Here is a 15,833-nt window from a genome sequence, read left to right on the forward strand (position 1 = left end):
TTATCCTTAGATCCAAGTTGCATTTGAATATGGATAGGGATAATCTTTGTTTTACTTGAATGGATAGTCTGTTCTGGAATAGTTTGACTTGTTGATGTTCAGTAGGTCCTGCAGTACTAAGTCAAATGATGCCTTGTATGCTAGACACAGGTCACCTCTAAGCACTCTGCAGGATACTGAGTATAGTGATAAATCTTTGAGGTGGTCCATGCAAGACCTGTTGTTTAGGACTTGTATCCTTTTGGCAGTTCCCTGTAGTAGATGACATCCCAAAGGATACGATAATATATTTTTTGGAGTTTAGTTTCAATTCATTATTCTGGCACCAGTTACTGTTTGGGACAAAGGCAGGGTAATAGACTGGACCCCTCCAGAGCAGCCCTCCTGCAGCAACCTCCTACCGCTCCAACAGCAGCCCCCTCCCCAGCCACTCCAGTGTTCCATTACTTGGCTATTTCTCCTCAGTTGCCATAAACACTGTTTAAACCTGTCAGCATGCATACTGTTTTCTTATTTACTTCTACAATGATTATAGATATTGAAATAAAATTGCACAAACAGTGACAGCCATTTGCTAAATAAACAAAACAGTCTTGTAATGAAAACAGGCTTAGCATGAGCAGTAAACTTCTCTGCCCTTGAAACTCACATTCATTGAAATGGCATGAAAACCCACATTCATTCTGCATCTGGCAAGTGGAGGACTAAGCTTACCTCTGGGACATTTTCAAACCATAGCCTCTTTACACATTTTTCGGGCCATGCATACATGTATACATTCTTTGATTCACTTTCCTGATTGTATTAAATGATATTCTTTGTATAATACAGCACACTTCTTAGAGCGTGTTTTAAATTTATTGTTTTGAACATTTTTCCAGTAAGCAATGAAACAAAACTTGTGAACCAATAATGACAAAACTGTCCAATTCAGAACATTTCCATCATAAAAGTCTACTCAAACTTCTGTCATTACAATCCACCAATATCAGTATTTATGCACAATCTTTGCAGAAGTAAAAGTCATCAAAATAGTTTCACATTAAAGGGATCTGTAACTAATGAAGTGGTTGCTGCTAGCAAACAACTTTATATTTAATTGTTTCATCGACAAATAGTGCCTGTTGCCCTTGAAGAATTGCTTATGTTACATTAAAAAAAAATAATAAGTTAGTAATATTGCAATAGGGAATGGATGGCAAACTGATTACAGGTTCATAGTTACTAGATAACTCCTCCAAAGGAGGGCATTCACAGGACTGCAGCATCCACTCCCTTTAAAGTAAAACACAGTACAGTATCAGCAATCCATCTCCATACTGTGGGAGTAAAACTCACAGCCTTCTGAATCAAAAGCAAGTATACTACCTGTTGTGCTACTAACAATGCAGACAGAATGGGAATAATCAACACTAAACTTCCCTTTGAAGCACTCAGCTCCTTGTAAAATTCACTTGACTCTCAACTTTGCAGCACAAGAAATCTGGAAAAAGCCAAAATTTATTGGGGGGAGGGGCAAAGGCCAAAAACCAAGGAGACATTTTAAGCATTGCTTGTATAATCTTAGAAAGTTGCTAGAATAAAGTGTTTTATGTTACCATATGTTTCCTGAAAGATAGGAAGACTGAAACTTAAAGGGCTGTCATTATTTAGTGAATTCAGTTCTCACTGATTTGCCAGAAAACCACAATTTTTAAGAGGAACAGACTAAAAATATGAACCAAATATTATGGACAGTCTGGACAGTTGAAAGTTAAGGACTCAACTCCTTGAATCACAAGTGGTGGTATGGGTAGAGAATTTAGGCTCTTGTACCTAAGGTACGGGGTTTGAGTCTGAGCAACACTAACCACCAGGTATACCTACATGGGGCATTTTATACACACACACACTGAAATGACCAGCAACATATGTAAGCAAACTAATCCCCAGCATAAACACCAAACCCTTACCTGGCAGCAACAACATATAGAGCAGAAAACTCATTAAAAGCTGTACCTGTATTTTAAAATTGGGAGGGGAGGCAGGAACAAATGCACAGACTGATGCATGGGTCCTCCTTAAAGAAGACACTGCCACCATGGTCAGACCTGTAAAAGTGTGGAGGGGTGCTCCCTCCCCCTGGGTCTATGGTTTCAGCACCCTTGTACTGATACCCATCAAGTGACTTTATTTTCCAGGGATATCCCTAATTTTGGATTAAACCTTTGCTCTGTCCATCCTGAGCTTGATGTTATGAAACATAGTAGGGCAATACAATAAACAAATAATAACAACTGGAATTCCAGTTTTCTTTTGCTTTAGTAAATGCATGTTAATTCTTGCAATCATACACTGCAAACTTTCTAAGTCAATGCTGTGAAAATTTAAAAAATGCTCCTGAATTGGGACCTTTGTTCTTTTGGCTTTGATCTTGATTCTGGTAGTCAGAGGTTGAGGGCTATGCCATGTTCTGTGTACCAGCCAATATATGGTGGCACTTCTCTGGGAAACTCCAAGGAATTTCAGAGAAAATGAAAGAACTAATGAGATTTGATTTACGTTGTACAAAACCTTTATGTAAACATGATCAGCTGTTTGTGTCCTTTTCCAAAGACAAATTGGGGTCCAAAGTTTCTAACATCAACTTGTCTAGATGACTATCAGACTGCAGTACATTTGTCTACAATTTAAAGGGCTTTTCTTTATCAACCAAACCAATAGCACATTCCACTAGATCTGTTTCTGCTTCTGCTGCCTTAATCACTCATCAGTGGATGATGACTGTGCAGCAGCATGTTCTACAATGTACACTTTTGTCAAACTGGATCTTATTTCCATATCCTGAGCAGCTTTCGGTTCCTGCAGTCTCAGAGGTACCTTTGTCATGATGCCACCCAGGAATCATGGTAGCTAGGAAATCTGTCCCAACAGTTGAGATAAACAGAGGGGACAACATAGGATATGAAAGTTATGCACTTACCATAGTGCAAGATCCTTATTGTCCCCATCCATGTCAACAATCCTCCCTCCATCCCCTTCCAAATAACATGACTCTTTTATATTTTGTTCCTGGAGGATTATGATGGACCTGAGCTAAAGCCTTTCTGTTGACCTATCTTCCTAGAGTTTCCTTCTTCCATGGGAATTCCCATCTACTATTAGGAGTGAAGTCAATCTGAAGATAAATATTAACACTTAGCATTATGGAAGAGGGAGTGTTTGAGCACTGGAGCAACTCTGAAAGTGTTACAGGCTCAGATCCACCTCAAGGTGGACAACCCCAATAGTTGAGATGGATGGAAAGGGCCAACAAGGGTCTAGCATTATGGTAAGTACATAACTTTTACTTCTAAGCAGTTTTTCATTTGAATACATTGTTCTAATTATATGGGTGAATACCTGTTCTCTTGTACCAGCTATGAAAATATCTAACACAAATGAAATTTCCTGCACAAACTGAGTAAGAAAAGCAATTTCTTGTTTGAAGTATTGATCCTTCGCAAATTATTCTCTCTATTCTTAAGCAGTTCACTCCCTGAATTCAACTGGGCTCTTTGAAAAGACGTGTCTTATTGTACCTAATGAAAAAGAAATGATTATACCTTAATGGGCAGATAAAAGGAATGAATAAAAGAAAGAACTAATCCACATATTATTACAGTTTGAGTATGCATAATGGAACCTGATCTCACACTAAACCTAAGGGTTAACAGAATACAAAAACAATGTGTTTAATCTGTTCTGAATACTTTGATAGTGAACTTAAGTATACAACTCTGCATGTGTTTACCTTTACTTCACTGATGTCTTTATTGTTTATATCACAGGAGTTGAAAGTGGTCATTGTTTCTTTCACCCAAGGAAAAACAGGCACTTTTTCAGATACTTTGAATACATCTTGAAGGAGATCAAGTGCCAAGTCAAATATGACCTGAAAGAAATATTAAGAACAGTTAGAGAAGTGTTGCATACCTTGGAAATAAGTAAATATAAGGACAAGATCATATACATCATAATATAATGGGCACTGTGAGAAAGATGTGTACATTGTTTTTTGGGATTTTACATGGGATGTAATAACCTCCATTATTAATGTTTCACAAAAAATCATAATTTGATATCCAAAATAATACCAGTACATTCTGTGACTAGCATTCAATTACAGTCCTATGTTATAGTATGTTACAAGCTTTATCTACTTAGAGTTACACAACCTTATAACTTATCTGCATGCCTGCTGTATATGCATTAAAATGTAAAACACTACAGTACTGAATAATTTGTTCTGCATGTTGTACAAACATTTTGCAGTTTATTTACTCAATTAATTTATGTAGAATATTTCACTAAACATAGTTCACATAATTTCTCAAAAAAAGGAGCACATTAAATGATGATGATGATTAAACATGAAGTGACAACTTACTAACTGTGGTTATAATTTAAGGTAAATGTCCACTTTAAAATCCTGAGATGAAAAACACTAAATCACAAGTTACTGATAAGCTTGAAGATGTATAATTGTTGAAGATGTATAATTGTCAATTCAGCAAATCATACAACAGTTCACCAACTTGATCCTTTTTTCATGGTTACTACTCACTTTCATTCAGGAATCTTGTTCAGAGTTATATATAAGAACTTTCAGATTTACTTATGTACCAGCAAACTAAGAGAAACCTGTTCTGTTGCTGTATGTTTACAGAGATATTTCAAAACACATGACAACTTGGTGGCAGCACACTATCCCAAGCAGTTACACTCTGTCCAAGTCCAAAATAAGAGGTAAAAGGACTGGGAAATTCTGCATGCCATACAGACTTATGGGGAATCCTCTATCCATTACCTTAGTCTCATAGATTCATAGGCATGCAGTCCAGGAGACCATTAAGGAGCCTAGCCCAAATTCCTAATTGCCCCAAAGCACTGTCTGGTTAAAGGATTTGTCTAGGAAACAAAGCATTCAGTTCCAAGATGGCTGCACACAGAGTTAACAGCTTGTTTCTAGCTCTCCCAGTGTGAAAACAGAAACTCAGCAGAGAAGGCCAGTAGACTTGTGTTTATGGGTAAATTTTAGTGACTGGCTAGTGAGTGCTTTGCCTGGGTCCAAGGAATAAAGAAATACAGAAACCTGGAAAAAATCAGCTACAAATAATGGGGAAAAACACTTACTGGGGAAAGTTCTGCAGCTATTCAGCAAAAAGCAATGCAATGTTCAGACATGACTTCCAATAACCTATAGGAAGATATAAGACAACTGCATACAGACCTGGTTAAAACAAACAAAACACTGATGGAGTATATCAACACAAACAACAAAAGACTGGAAAAAATGGAAACAGTTTTAAACAGATATTTAGATAAGATTGTAGAGCTGCCAAAATCAGAGGTTGAAATGAAGAAAAGACTGGCAATATGAGATTGCTCAGGAAGAGATGTTTCAAAAATTAATAGAATTAGAGGACAGAATATGTAGGGTACACCTCAGATTATCAGCTATACCAGAGAAGCTGGAAGGAACAGAAGGCATTAATTTTATAAAAGCACAAATAAGCAACTGGACTGGTATTCCACAGCCGGAGTTGTTAATTGAAAGGGCACATTGTGTGTATACTCCAAACCTAGCTATAAGAAAGCAACGTAGACCTTTAATAGTAAAGATGAAATCCTACTAGCAGAAGAAGTTGATTCTGACAAAACTGTGGTAGAAGGACAAAATGCTCAAAGTGGGAGACAGCAGAGTGTTTGTGGAGAATGTTTATTCATTGTACACCAGGCAAGAGAGAAGTAAATTCATTCCACTATTCAGAGAATATTGAGACACAGGTGAGAGATTTAAACTGATGTATCCAGCTGTCTAAGTTATTCTTGCCAGAAGGGACAAAATACATTTTTGATGAAGTGCATGCTAAGGAGGAAATACAAAAGTTTGTCCAACAAAAAGTGAGCTGTGGAACAAGAGATTCTGCTTCTTGTCCCTCTGCTAATAAAGACCACAGAGAGACTGTACCTGTGAAACTTTTTCCAGTATTTGAACAGAAAATGTTGGAGAGAAGGAAGGGAGCATGGGATTTGACTAGAAGAATCAAGAGTACATTGGAAATGCAGCAGAGACAGGATGTGGGCAATGGAGAAGATCAGTAATAAAACCAGTAACTTAATGTGGGATTACAATGCAATAATTATATATGTGAAATAGAACAAGAAAATCTGAAAATATTGGATGTTTTCAAAATTTGTTGGATTTGTGGGGGACTCTAAAGTATGTGCCCTACCTCATGTCATTAATGTTCGGAAAAATCTTTCGGGAGGGGAAGAGAGAGGAGGAAGCTAACTGTAAGCAAAGAAAACCCTTTCTTTTCTTAATAGTCCTGTATTTGTGGGTGCATGGTTTTCTTTGTATTTTGTTTTTAAGTGTAATGGGGACTGTAAACAGGTCGTGTTTTTTTCTGTTTCTCCCCTCTTCTCTCTTCTTGTACAGTTTTGAGAAATATAGGCAATGCAATGTTGAGAAAAACAGCCTGGTTAAAAAGGCATGATAAAGTTAAAATGAATGTGATTTTTTTTCATACTTGTATGGGGAAATGACTGGATTAAGGACCTTAGACTGATTAGTTTTAAGACAGAGCAAATAAGTGAAAAAGAATATTGAATATTATGAGTCTTTTTTTCTAGCAAATGCATGTATACTAAGTAGGAATTCTGCAGCTTGTCTTCATGTCTTCATGGAGACAATCTGATAAAGAAAAATTGGAGACAGTCTGGTGGAAGGAGATTGGTTGACGGAAAAGGAAAAAAAAAAGAAAAGAGAAATTGGCTAGGACATAATGTTCTCTAAAAACAGTCAAGATAATACAAAACCAATTAGACCTGAAGTAAAGTTTTCTCTTTTTTTTGAAATGCAATAGGGATACTAATATAAACAGGTGGGGAAGAGAGAGGAAAGGTCTGGTTAAGAGAGTGTGACAAAAGAAAAATCAGTGTACTTTTTCCCATGCTTGCATAGGGAAATGACTGGGTTAAGACCATATGCATTATCCATTAACAAGTTTATTACAAAGCATGTAAATGAAAAAGAATATTGAATATTATAAGGCTTTTTTCCTGGTAGACAAGGTACCCTTAGCATTTTTGTGTCTGGTTTGCATGTCACTAGAAGACAATTTGATAAAGGGGAATGACTTGAAGAACGTGTTTACTGAAAGCATTCAAATGTTTTCTCAGGAGAGCTATAAAGATGGACAAAACCAAACAGCACTTACTAATAGAAGAGGCTATCAAATTAGAACTTTTGTTCTTATTAGGAAGCAAAAACTTCAATATATGAAGATGTACATAGTTTTGTGTGCTGTTATTAAGTTAATAGGTTTTAGGGGGGTGGGGTTGTTTTTGTGTTTGAGAGCTTTCAAAAAAAACAAAAAGGTATGTAAGATGTGGCATAGGTGCAAATGGATATGACAAGAAACAGCTGTATAAAAGACTAACCTGCCAAACAGTATATGCATGTAACATAAACGTTGGAACTAGACATTTAACAAAAAAGCAGTTATACATTAAAGGTGGTAATAATAACTATATAAGAAAATGATACTTTCTATAATGTCTTTCAATCTGAATGGTCTTACAGATAAATATAAAAAAAGAAAGAGTAGTGAACTATATTAAAAACATAGAGTGCAAATGGATTACCTTTGAAAGGTTGAAAGTCGAATTGTCAAACTACAGTTGTGCAGAAGTAAGTCTTCAAGTTTCCGGATAGGCAAAAAAATGCATCAAATATGCAATGAGTGAATGCACATTGACATTCGCTCATTGCAGATTCGGCATTTTGGGTGCAGAGTGCACTATAGTGGGGATCAGGAAATGGACCCTTTCCCCACTGTAGTGCAACCTCACAGTTAGAATATTAAAGTAGGGGGTGGGGGGTGCAGCCCCCCTGTATTACATTGTATTTTCGATATCAGAGTTCGAAACTCAGCAAATCTGCTGTTCGATTTGCTGAGTTTCGACTTCCGTGACATTCAACAAGCAGGAATCTGCTTTTTGGTTGACCCAACTGGCTGTTCGCAAAAACGATTTTCAACCTTTCAAAGGTAAACCATGCAAATAGCTATGCTACAGGAGACACACCTGGAAAGAACTGACATATGACTTTGATAAAGAAAGGTTACCAGGATGGTTATTCAGCAGAATATCTGGGGCAAAGGAAAAGAGGAGTATTTATATTAATTGCAAGAGGAGCTCCAGTAGTGATGGACGAGGAAAAAAGATGATAAATGAAGATACATAGTACTAAGAGGCTACTGGCAAGGGAGGAGGATTACACTGGCATGCATTTACATCCCACCTAAAACTGCTATAATGGAGGTTAAGAAAATTATGGGAGAAATAATCAGCTTTCAACAAGGAATATTACTTTTAGGTGGAGACAGGAATTTGGTTTGCAACAGTGATTATTGTGTCTGGGGGGCCTAGAAGGGAAAATATAACAAAGGAGGTTAGATTTTTGAAGAAATTTATGAAAATGTTTGGCATGGAAGATGTGAATTCAGTACTAGGAACTTGGAGTAGATTTACATATTTTTCATTGAGATACAAAAACTGAGCTAGGCTAGATAGATTTTATATTTCACAGGAACATGTGCATTTAATTGAAGGTCTTGAAATGCACCCAATAACTATTTCAGATCATGCACCAATAATAAAAATAAAAACACAGGGTAATAAAAATGAGACACTGGCTATTTCCCACTTATGAGTTGAAAAGAGAGGAATTTAAGGAATGGATTTTGGAATTAATTCAGGAGCTACAAGAGAAGATAGAATTTTCTTCTGAAAATATAGTTAGGGAGTGGGATAAAATTAAAGTGGAGTTTAAAACTAGGGTTTAAATAAAAGAAAGATAGATATGGTTAAGAAATAATATGAATTACTTAGCGGGATTGACAAAATAGGGGGAATCTCTCAGAACAAGAAAAAGAGCAACTGCAGAACGCTAAACAGAAAATAAGGGATTACCTTGATAATATGCACTAGTTTAGAAAGATTGCTGTGAAGCAACTGTGTTTTGTTAATAATTCTAGAGCACAAAAACTTTTAGCACAATGACTCAGGCAACAGAAAGTGGAAAGGGCTGTCACTAAACTTAGGGAGCCTATAACAAGGAAGATAAGAAGAGATCCTGTAGCAGTATTAGAAATATTTTGGACATTTTATGAAAGTTTGTTGTATAAAGCAGAGAAATATGGAAATTAAGAAGAATTACAAATGGAAATACTTATGGAAAAATTAGACATGCCAAGGTTAGATGTAGATGAGGCTAAATTACTAACAGTTTTGATAGCAAGAGATGAGATAAAAATGGCCATGTATAACTAATCTACAGGCAAGTCCCCAGGAATAGATGGTATTCCTGTAGAAATTTGGAAGCTAGGAGGGAAAAAACTGATAAATATCTGGAAGGTTTTGTTTAACACTATTTTAAGATGAGGAGAAGTACCAGCATCCGGGAAGAAGGTGGTGGTAATGGTAATACCCAAAGAGGGTAAAGATCCATCAGATCCACCTTCATACAGGCCCATTTCAATACTAACCAATGATTATAAAGTGTTTATGTCTATAATGGCTAAAGGAATGGCAAAAGTGATACCAAAATTGATAGACATGGATCAGTGTGGTTGTGTGGAGGGAAGGCAAACATTTGACAATATTAACAGAACACTGATGATCCAGAGGGAATCAGAATGTAAGAAAATACCACTTTTATTGGTGGTCTTGATACAGAGAAAGTATTTGACAAAGTAGACTGGGACTTTGTGAGCAGGGCAATGGAAGTATTTGCTTTCCCTGATGCAATTATAAAGTTAATTAGAAGTATATATGAGGGATCAGAGGCAAAAATTAAAGTGGGCGAGGTCCTCGCTGATAACTTTTGCTTGAGTAGAGGAACCAGGCAGGATTGTCCACTTTCCCCTTTGTTGTTTGTGTTATATTTAGAACCATTGGCAAAGAAAACAAGGGGCTCAGAAATTCAAGGATATAATTGGTCTGGTAGTCAGGAAATGCTGGCTCTATTTTCAGATGATATTATGACAAAACCAGAAAGGGACATTACAGTGTTGGGGAAAATTTAAGACTGTTTCAAATCTTCTTTGTATACAAAATTAATGAAACTAAAACATAGGAAATAGTGGTAAATTATATATCCACACACAAACTAGTCCAACGATATCCATATTTATGGGGACATGATAAAATGAATTATTTAGAAGTATGGATTAGAAATGACTCTGTTGTGGCAGGTAAGGATATGTGGGAAGAGACTAAACATAAAATACAAAAACTGAGAAATTTGAAGCTTTGTTATATGGATATGGATACAAAGATACAAGCCATTAAAATGTTGTAGTCCCTTTAGTCTTATACACAGGTCAAGCATATTTTTATCAACCAGAGGAGAAGCTGTGGATAGCAATTAAAATAGAGTTAAAGGATTTTATTGGGAAAGGTAGACAGCAAGAGTCAGGTGGGATAAGATGATTCTTCCAATAGAACAATGTGGACTAGGATTACCCACTTTGAGGGGGTATTTTAGAGCAACAAAGTTAAGGCTCTTATACATAGCACAAGCAGAAATCTATAATACAAAGTGGAAAGGAATGATGATGATACAGGGGGGAAGAGCAAGAAATAAGGAGAGACTGGGATTTTGGATGCAGACTCTTAAGAAGAAGAACAAAAATCCTATGGAGTATTATATTCATAAAATAGCAGGAAGTATTCTAAGAACTAAACCAGCACAAGAATGGAGAAAAGAGATTCTGCTGATAGGGATGACTGTGGTTAGGGATACAGATAACAGGCAAGGGGGGGCCTGGAATTTATTGGAGAAAACCGGAAAAAGAACTAAGGTATTGGGAACAAATAACTAGAAAGGGAAAGATAATAGAATGGGAAGAGGCCAATAATGTATTTGGACTGGAGGTTAGAGATTGCCTTCCCTATCATGGAAATATCAGAAGATAGGCAAAGAGAAAGAAACATGGGGTCCTAAATGAAAGACCAGCACTGGTAGAGTTTTTAATAGAATCGAGAGCAGAAGCTGAGTTAAAAAAAGAACAATTAGTAAAACATATAAAATATTGCATGATAATTATAAGAATCAATCAGAGGAGCTTAGAAAGGATTGGGAAGAGAGATTGGATAAGCAATTCACAAAGAGAGAATGGGGGATATGTCCATGTCTCCCAAATATGCAACAAAGTCTAGAAGATTTAATATCTTTGCCTGGAAGTGTTTACATAGGTATTTTTATACTCTGAGTTAGAGGTGTGATGGGAAAGAAAGAGGTGGCTAGGAACATATTTTTTGGGAGTGTAATGAGCTGGCAGACTTTAGGAATTCCCTGCAGACCACTCTGTCAGAGATGCTGGGTTAGTGGATTGGATTGACTGGAGAGATGATTTTTTTGAGCTATGATACAGAATTGGAATTGCCTAGACATAGTAAAGCCTTGCTGAGTCTAATTATGGTGGCTGCAAAAAAAGCAGTTACTAGAAAATGAAAATCAAAGTCTAGATCAACTTTACTAGAAGTAATAAATACAGTAACAGCCATAAAACAACTATAAATGGGATCTTTAGAAAAGGGAAGGAGCAAACTACATAGAAAAAAATGGGAATTGTGGGAACAATATATGCAGAGAAGGAACAAGGTTTAAGAGGCAGGATTTGAATGAGCCATATAATTCTTCACTGACAATGACTGGATAGATTATAAGTGATGTATAATGTTTACAACTAAAGTGGTGTCATTGTGTTTGTTTTTTTCAATTATATAAATGCAAGATGGCCTATATCATATGTGATAATTTAATAAAGATGTTTGTTGGAAAAAAAAAAAGTAACAAAGCATTCAAATGAAGACCAAGGGAATCAGACTGTGTACCACAGAAACCACCTCCTCAACATGGAGAACATCGACATCTGTGCAGTGACAGAGACCTGGTTCAAGGCTCCAGAGAGTACCCCTGCAATACCAGGTTACTATTCATACCACACCTTTCGGCCACCTAACCTGGACCGAAACACTAAACGTGGAGGCGTGTCCATATTCACAAAGGATATCACATCTCCAGGCTAGTTGCCCAACATAATGCATCCAAGATTCTCCAGGTGCAACTAACACTAGGCAAGACTGCAATCCAAATTGTAGCTTGCCACAGATCCCCCACCATGCCCCATGATTCCCACTCCACTTTCCTTAACATACTGGAAAATATTAAGGCACAGCCAAATACCCTAATACTGGCCGACTTCAACTACCCTGCCATTAACTGGGAAAACTACTCATGTACCAACACATTTGCTAAACAATTTTTGGAATTCATAAATTCCAACTCCTTGGATCAACTTATCCATACCCCCACCAGAGGCACCAATATCCTGGACATGGTCATCACCAACATGGGCGACCAATACTCCACTTCAGAGGTCAGCTCCTCGTTGGTCAGATCAGACCATAAGCTAATCACCCTAGACAACCACATCCCACCCCCACTCCCTATTAAGGTAACTATGGTAAAAAACTTCTCCAAAGCCAACTTCAAGCTTCTCAAGACAGAAGTGGCAAACTTCACGACACCCATGCAGACAGAAAATAGAAGTATGACTGCTGAATCGTGCACCAATGCACTGTATGAACACGTACACGAGTGCATGAACCGTGCCATCCCAAATAGAACCAAGATGCTCTACTCCAAAAAAAGGAAGCCAATCTGGTGGTCCCCTGCCATAAACAAACTCTACAACAATAGGAAGAAACTGTTGCAAAAAAAGTAAAATCCCAAGATTGGAAAACTTCCCTTGTCAGCCTCAGTAAGAAGCTGAGATCCCTCATAAAATCCTCCAAAGCTAGTTACAAAAATACAATCGCTACAGATTCTAAAGACAACTAAAAAGGGATTCTATAGTTACACTAAGAATCTCAATGGCAACACTCAGAACTGCTCTGAGTTACAGCACAATGGCACTAAATATACAGAACCACCTGATATTGCCAACACCCTGGCAGATAGGTTCAATGCTAACTTCAGGCCCCTCTCACCCCCTAAAGTTCCCATCTCAATACCAGATGTATACCAAGTCCCAGTAATCATGGCTGCACAGGTAAAAACACACGCTCTCCAAAGCCAAGAATACAGCATCCATGGGACCAGGCAACATTCTGGGCTGTGTTCTGCATGAACTACAAATTGAACTGGCACCCCACCTAAGTACCATGTTCAATCATAGCCTCACTTCAGGCTTTGTGCCTACTGAATGGCATACAGCTACGGTTATCCAACTCCACAAGGGGGGATCCACCATGGACCCTGGGAACTACCGCCCCATTAGCCTGATGAGCCTGATCTGTAAGGCCATTGAATGTATTATCATGGAACTTATAAACAAAGACATAGGTAACCTTCAAACTCTGGACTCCACCCAGTTTGGGCTCGTGAAAGGCAGATCATGTCTCCTAAACCTGAGTGACTTATTTGAAGCAGTCACCAGAGCCATGGACATGGGTAAGGTGGTTCACACAGCTTATCTAGACCTCACCAAGGCATTCAACACCATCCCCCACTCTGGAATCATAGATAAACTCACTAAACTGGGCATAAATCTCTATGTCACACGATGGGTTGCCAATTAGCTCACTGACAGAACCCACACTGTGAAAGTAGCCAACTCCAAATCCGACTCCAATCCAGTGACAAGTGGAGCACCACAGGGTTCAGTCCTGGGTCCACTCCTGTTTGGCATCTATTTCTCTGAAGTTCAGGCCAACACAGAGGGCCTATGGCTAAGAAATTTTGCAGATGACTGCAAACTGGGAGCCATTATTGAATCCCCAAATGATGTGGACATTCTACAAAAGGGCCTCACTAAGACAGATGCCTGGTGTCAAAGCCATGGCCTCAAGCTCATTGCCAAAAAATGCATTGTCATCCCCTAAGGGAAAAACCTTGTGTCAATGAACTACCACATAGGCGGTAGTCCACTTAACACCAAAAGTGTGATAAGAGACCTAGGGACACAGGTGGACAGTAGTCTCTCCTATGATAACCACATCAACACAGTAGTCAGGAACACCTTCTATGTGGCACACCTCATCAAAAAAGGTTTCTCATCCAGAAAAAAGGAGGTCATTGTTCTTCTCTACTCATCCCTCATTAGACCTATTATAGAGTACAATTCCCCATTTGGTATGTACCTCACAAGACATTTACAACAACTGGAAAGGCCACAGAAACACCTCACAAAGAGGATCACTGGCCTCAAACAGATGCCCTATGCAGACCGTCTCAAAAAACTACAGCTCTAGTCCATTGCATATCTCCTAATCAGAGGCGATCTCTGCCTAACACACAAAGCCATGTCAAACCCAGAGCTGTTGGACATGCTATACTTAAAGAAATCCCTATCCCTCCATGCCACATGATCCAGGGACCTAAACCTTGTCACCACAATAAACAAAACATGCTGGAGGGATAGGATCCAGTCCCAGAGACTCCCCATACTCTGGAACAGACTGCCCATTCATGTCAAGCAGAGCACCTCATTAGCCCTCTTTAAGAAGAAACTTGACGATTGGATGGGAAATAGGAAATCCCTCCGGGATCAATTCTGTAGCTCTGCTTGACAGGGGCACAGGAAAATAATTTTTTCGGTGGCAAAATCCAGGGAATCTTTATGGCTAGGCTTGTATAGGCCCTAGGGCCGATAGCCTAGTACCTACCTATGAACCTATTAACAGCTCATTGTCTTAATCCCTTGCACTGTCAGACAGTACATAATATAGCAGTCTCCTCATAGAGACAGGCGTTTGGTGTGTAGTGCCCAGAGTCTGCAGTGCAGACTCCACCCTCCAGTATGATATCATGCCTGGGACAGACCTGAGAGCTGTTTGGAGTGTTGCTACAGGATTGAGGAAGCCCTACATGATGCCATTTCACTGTTAATATTATAGCCTGCTACACATTTTATTTTTACTTATTTATCCTTTGTTGTCTGTGTTAGTCCCTCTAGATTAGTAGCTTCTTTTCAGAGGAGACCCGAGGTGGTATTTGTACTACTAGGGAAAATTTGGCCAGGGGAATCAGGGAACTTACTCTACACTTTTCAATAGTTGTCATGGGATCTCCATCCATGTGAGCTACCTACCACCAACTCAGGCAGATGGGGGCCTCAATTTAACATCTAGTCTAAAGGATGACACACTCATAAGCACAGCACTGCCCTTATGCTGCTCTGTAGTGTCAGCAATCCATCTGCCTGGTGTGTGAATATATCCCACAGCCTTTTGTACCAAAGGTGAGTGTACTACCATTTGAGCCACTTACACTGAAATATTTTTTTATATACTGTAATACTTTACGGAACATTTTGCAAATTTACTAAAAAAGATTTATCCCAAAATATAAAAGATTAATGTAAATAGATCATGTAAAGAACTGCACACATTTCTGCAATGAAACAAGCAATCTCCACATTCATAAACATAACAGTTTGTAGCCCTTTATCTCCTCCACCAAAGTATTCTAATTCTGAAGTTGCATGGCCCTGAAGAAACAGAAATACTTGGTTGTAGAAAAAAAAAGGTATTCGTATTTCTCTGAGGCTGTGCAAAATAAGAATCACATTTTATTACATAGGTGAGACCACTACAGGTGGACTTGTAAAACACAACAATGAACCGCCATTTATTGTCTTGTAATTATAGATCGTATTCATTACTATGCAAGTGACAGAAGTTGCATTAAGTCCTTAAGTGTTAGTCTTACGATGTGCAGCTTTAAACAAGTTAAG

The 15,833-nt window shown here is 38.2% G+C and overlaps 1 protein-coding gene across 1 annotated transcript in view; it reads right to left on the reverse strand.

The window, feature by feature from the left end:
* The window catches only part of LOC122790305 (centrosome-associated protein 350-like), a 400,823-nt gene that overhangs the window by 103,220 nt on the left and 281,770 nt on the right, over positions 1-15,833 (reverse strand). The window contains exon 9 of the mRNA XM_044057821.1: positions 3,773-3,913. Coding sequence (XP_043913756.1) covers positions 3,773-3,913 — 141 coding nt within the window. The remainder of the gene's footprint in view (positions 1-3,772; positions 3,914-15,833) is intronic.

This window comes from Protopterus annectens, chromosome 16.part0 (genome assembly GCF_019279795.1).
Source record: "Protopterus annectens isolate FY-2018-M chromosome 16.part0, PAN1.0, whole genome shotgun sequence".
Classification (NCBI taxonomy): domain Eukaryota; kingdom Metazoa; phylum Chordata; order Ceratodontiformes; family Protopteridae; genus Protopterus; species Protopterus annectens.